Genomic DNA, 1501 nt, shown 5'->3' with positions numbered 1-1501 from the left:
TGTGTGTGTGTGTGGGGGGGGTGTGTGTGGGGGGGGTCTCACCTTGTGTCGAACACAGGATCTGTGTACATTGGGGGGGGACACAGAGGCTGCTCTGCTGGACTGTTTGGGGGCGCAGAGAGCCACACTTTCCTGCTCCGTACTGGGACTCCATCTGTAGATGAATAGAATAGAATAGAATAGAATAGAATAGAAATTCCCTTTATTGTACCGCAATGGAAATGATGGTGTTATAGCAGCAAAAAGAATATAGGAAAAAAATGGTCAAACAAAGAAAAAATATATATAAGAACTACTGGATATCTACACCTTCTTCTGTATTTTTTGGTTTACCCACTTTGCCAAAAGGTAAAAAAGGTATAAAATTATTTGTTAACGCAAAGAATTTACATTATGTTAAGTGAAAATCCATCAACCCAAAGAAATCTACGGTGGCCGGCAGGTGCAAACCAACATTACAAAATCTAAAAAAAACTTTTGCAAGTTCCAAAACAAAATATCATTTCGGAAAACGAATTTACATAAAAAAAATAAAATTAAAATAAACCCAAACACTTTAAAAAATTCTAAACAAATAGCATTTTAAGAAAACAAATAAAAAACATTCAAAACACTTACAAGTGATAATTAATGATAATTTGTTTTGGAACTTGTAAAAGTTTTTTTATGTAAACATGTTTTCTGAAATGATCATTTGTTCTGGAACTTGTAAAATAACTTGTAATGTTGGTTTGCACCTCCCGGCCACCGTAGAAATCTTACTAGGATTGTATGTGATACAAAAACAAAAAGTAGTGCATGAACTAAAGTAAAAATCTAATTTTCTGGTGTTCGGTCTTTTACAAATACAAACCCTATTTCACTTCTTGATAGCAAATTTTCTTGTCCTAACTTTGAACAACAAGCAGATTAAATTAAAAATGAGCAATTTTGAAATCTTTCTACAGGCCAGTCCAACACAGCACAAGCGCACTGCAAAAAATTGAAATCTAAATAGGTCATTTTTTTCTTGCAATAAGTGCATTTTTTCTTGAATTGAGGAGGTAAGTGAGACACTTTGCCAATGGAACAAGACAATTTACTTTTAAAATAAGAAAAAACAATTACATTGTCTTATTTCAAGTGCGTTTTCTCTAATTATCTTATTTTAAGACTAAAAATACTCCTTCAATTGGCAAATTATCTTATTTACCTACTCAACTTAATGGTAAATATTAAATTTTTTCACATTTTTAGATGATTTTGATGTGTGGACATGTCCCTATTAATACTTTATTTTTTTTCCCTTCCTGCTACTTTAGCCAAAGGTAACAAAGGTTGGATGCAGCTGTCTGTGTTCAGAGCGTTTTGAGTCCGTGTTTTTTTTCCTCCCGCGCCCTGCTCCTGTGTCCCGCCTATCGGTGTGACATCATCGGATTTGCGGTCGCATTTCACTGCGCAAGCAATGAATATTAACCGGCAGCTACTTTAATACTTTAATATTTTTCATTTTTAAATTTTA

General features: G+C 33.8%; 1 protein-coding gene across 1 annotated transcript in view; it reads right to left on the bottom strand.

Moving 5' to 3' along the window:
• LOC107087408 overlaps positions 1-1501 on the bottom strand; it is a 27507-nt gene that overhangs the window by 22947 nt on the left and 3059 nt on the right. The window contains exon 2 of the mRNA XM_015378977.1: positions 43-154. Coding sequence (XP_015234463.1) covers positions 43-154 — 112 coding nt within the window. The remainder of the gene's footprint in view (positions 1-42; positions 155-1501) is intronic.

This window comes from Cyprinodon variegatus, unplaced genomic scaffold (genome assembly GCF_000732505.1).
Source record: "Cyprinodon variegatus isolate N-32 unplaced genomic scaffold, C_variegatus-1.0 Scaffold183, whole genome shotgun sequence".
Classification (NCBI taxonomy): Eukaryota; Metazoa; Chordata; class Actinopteri; order Cyprinodontiformes; family Cyprinodontidae; genus Cyprinodon; species Cyprinodon variegatus.
This window is presented reverse-complemented; position numbering and strand designations above follow the sequence as displayed.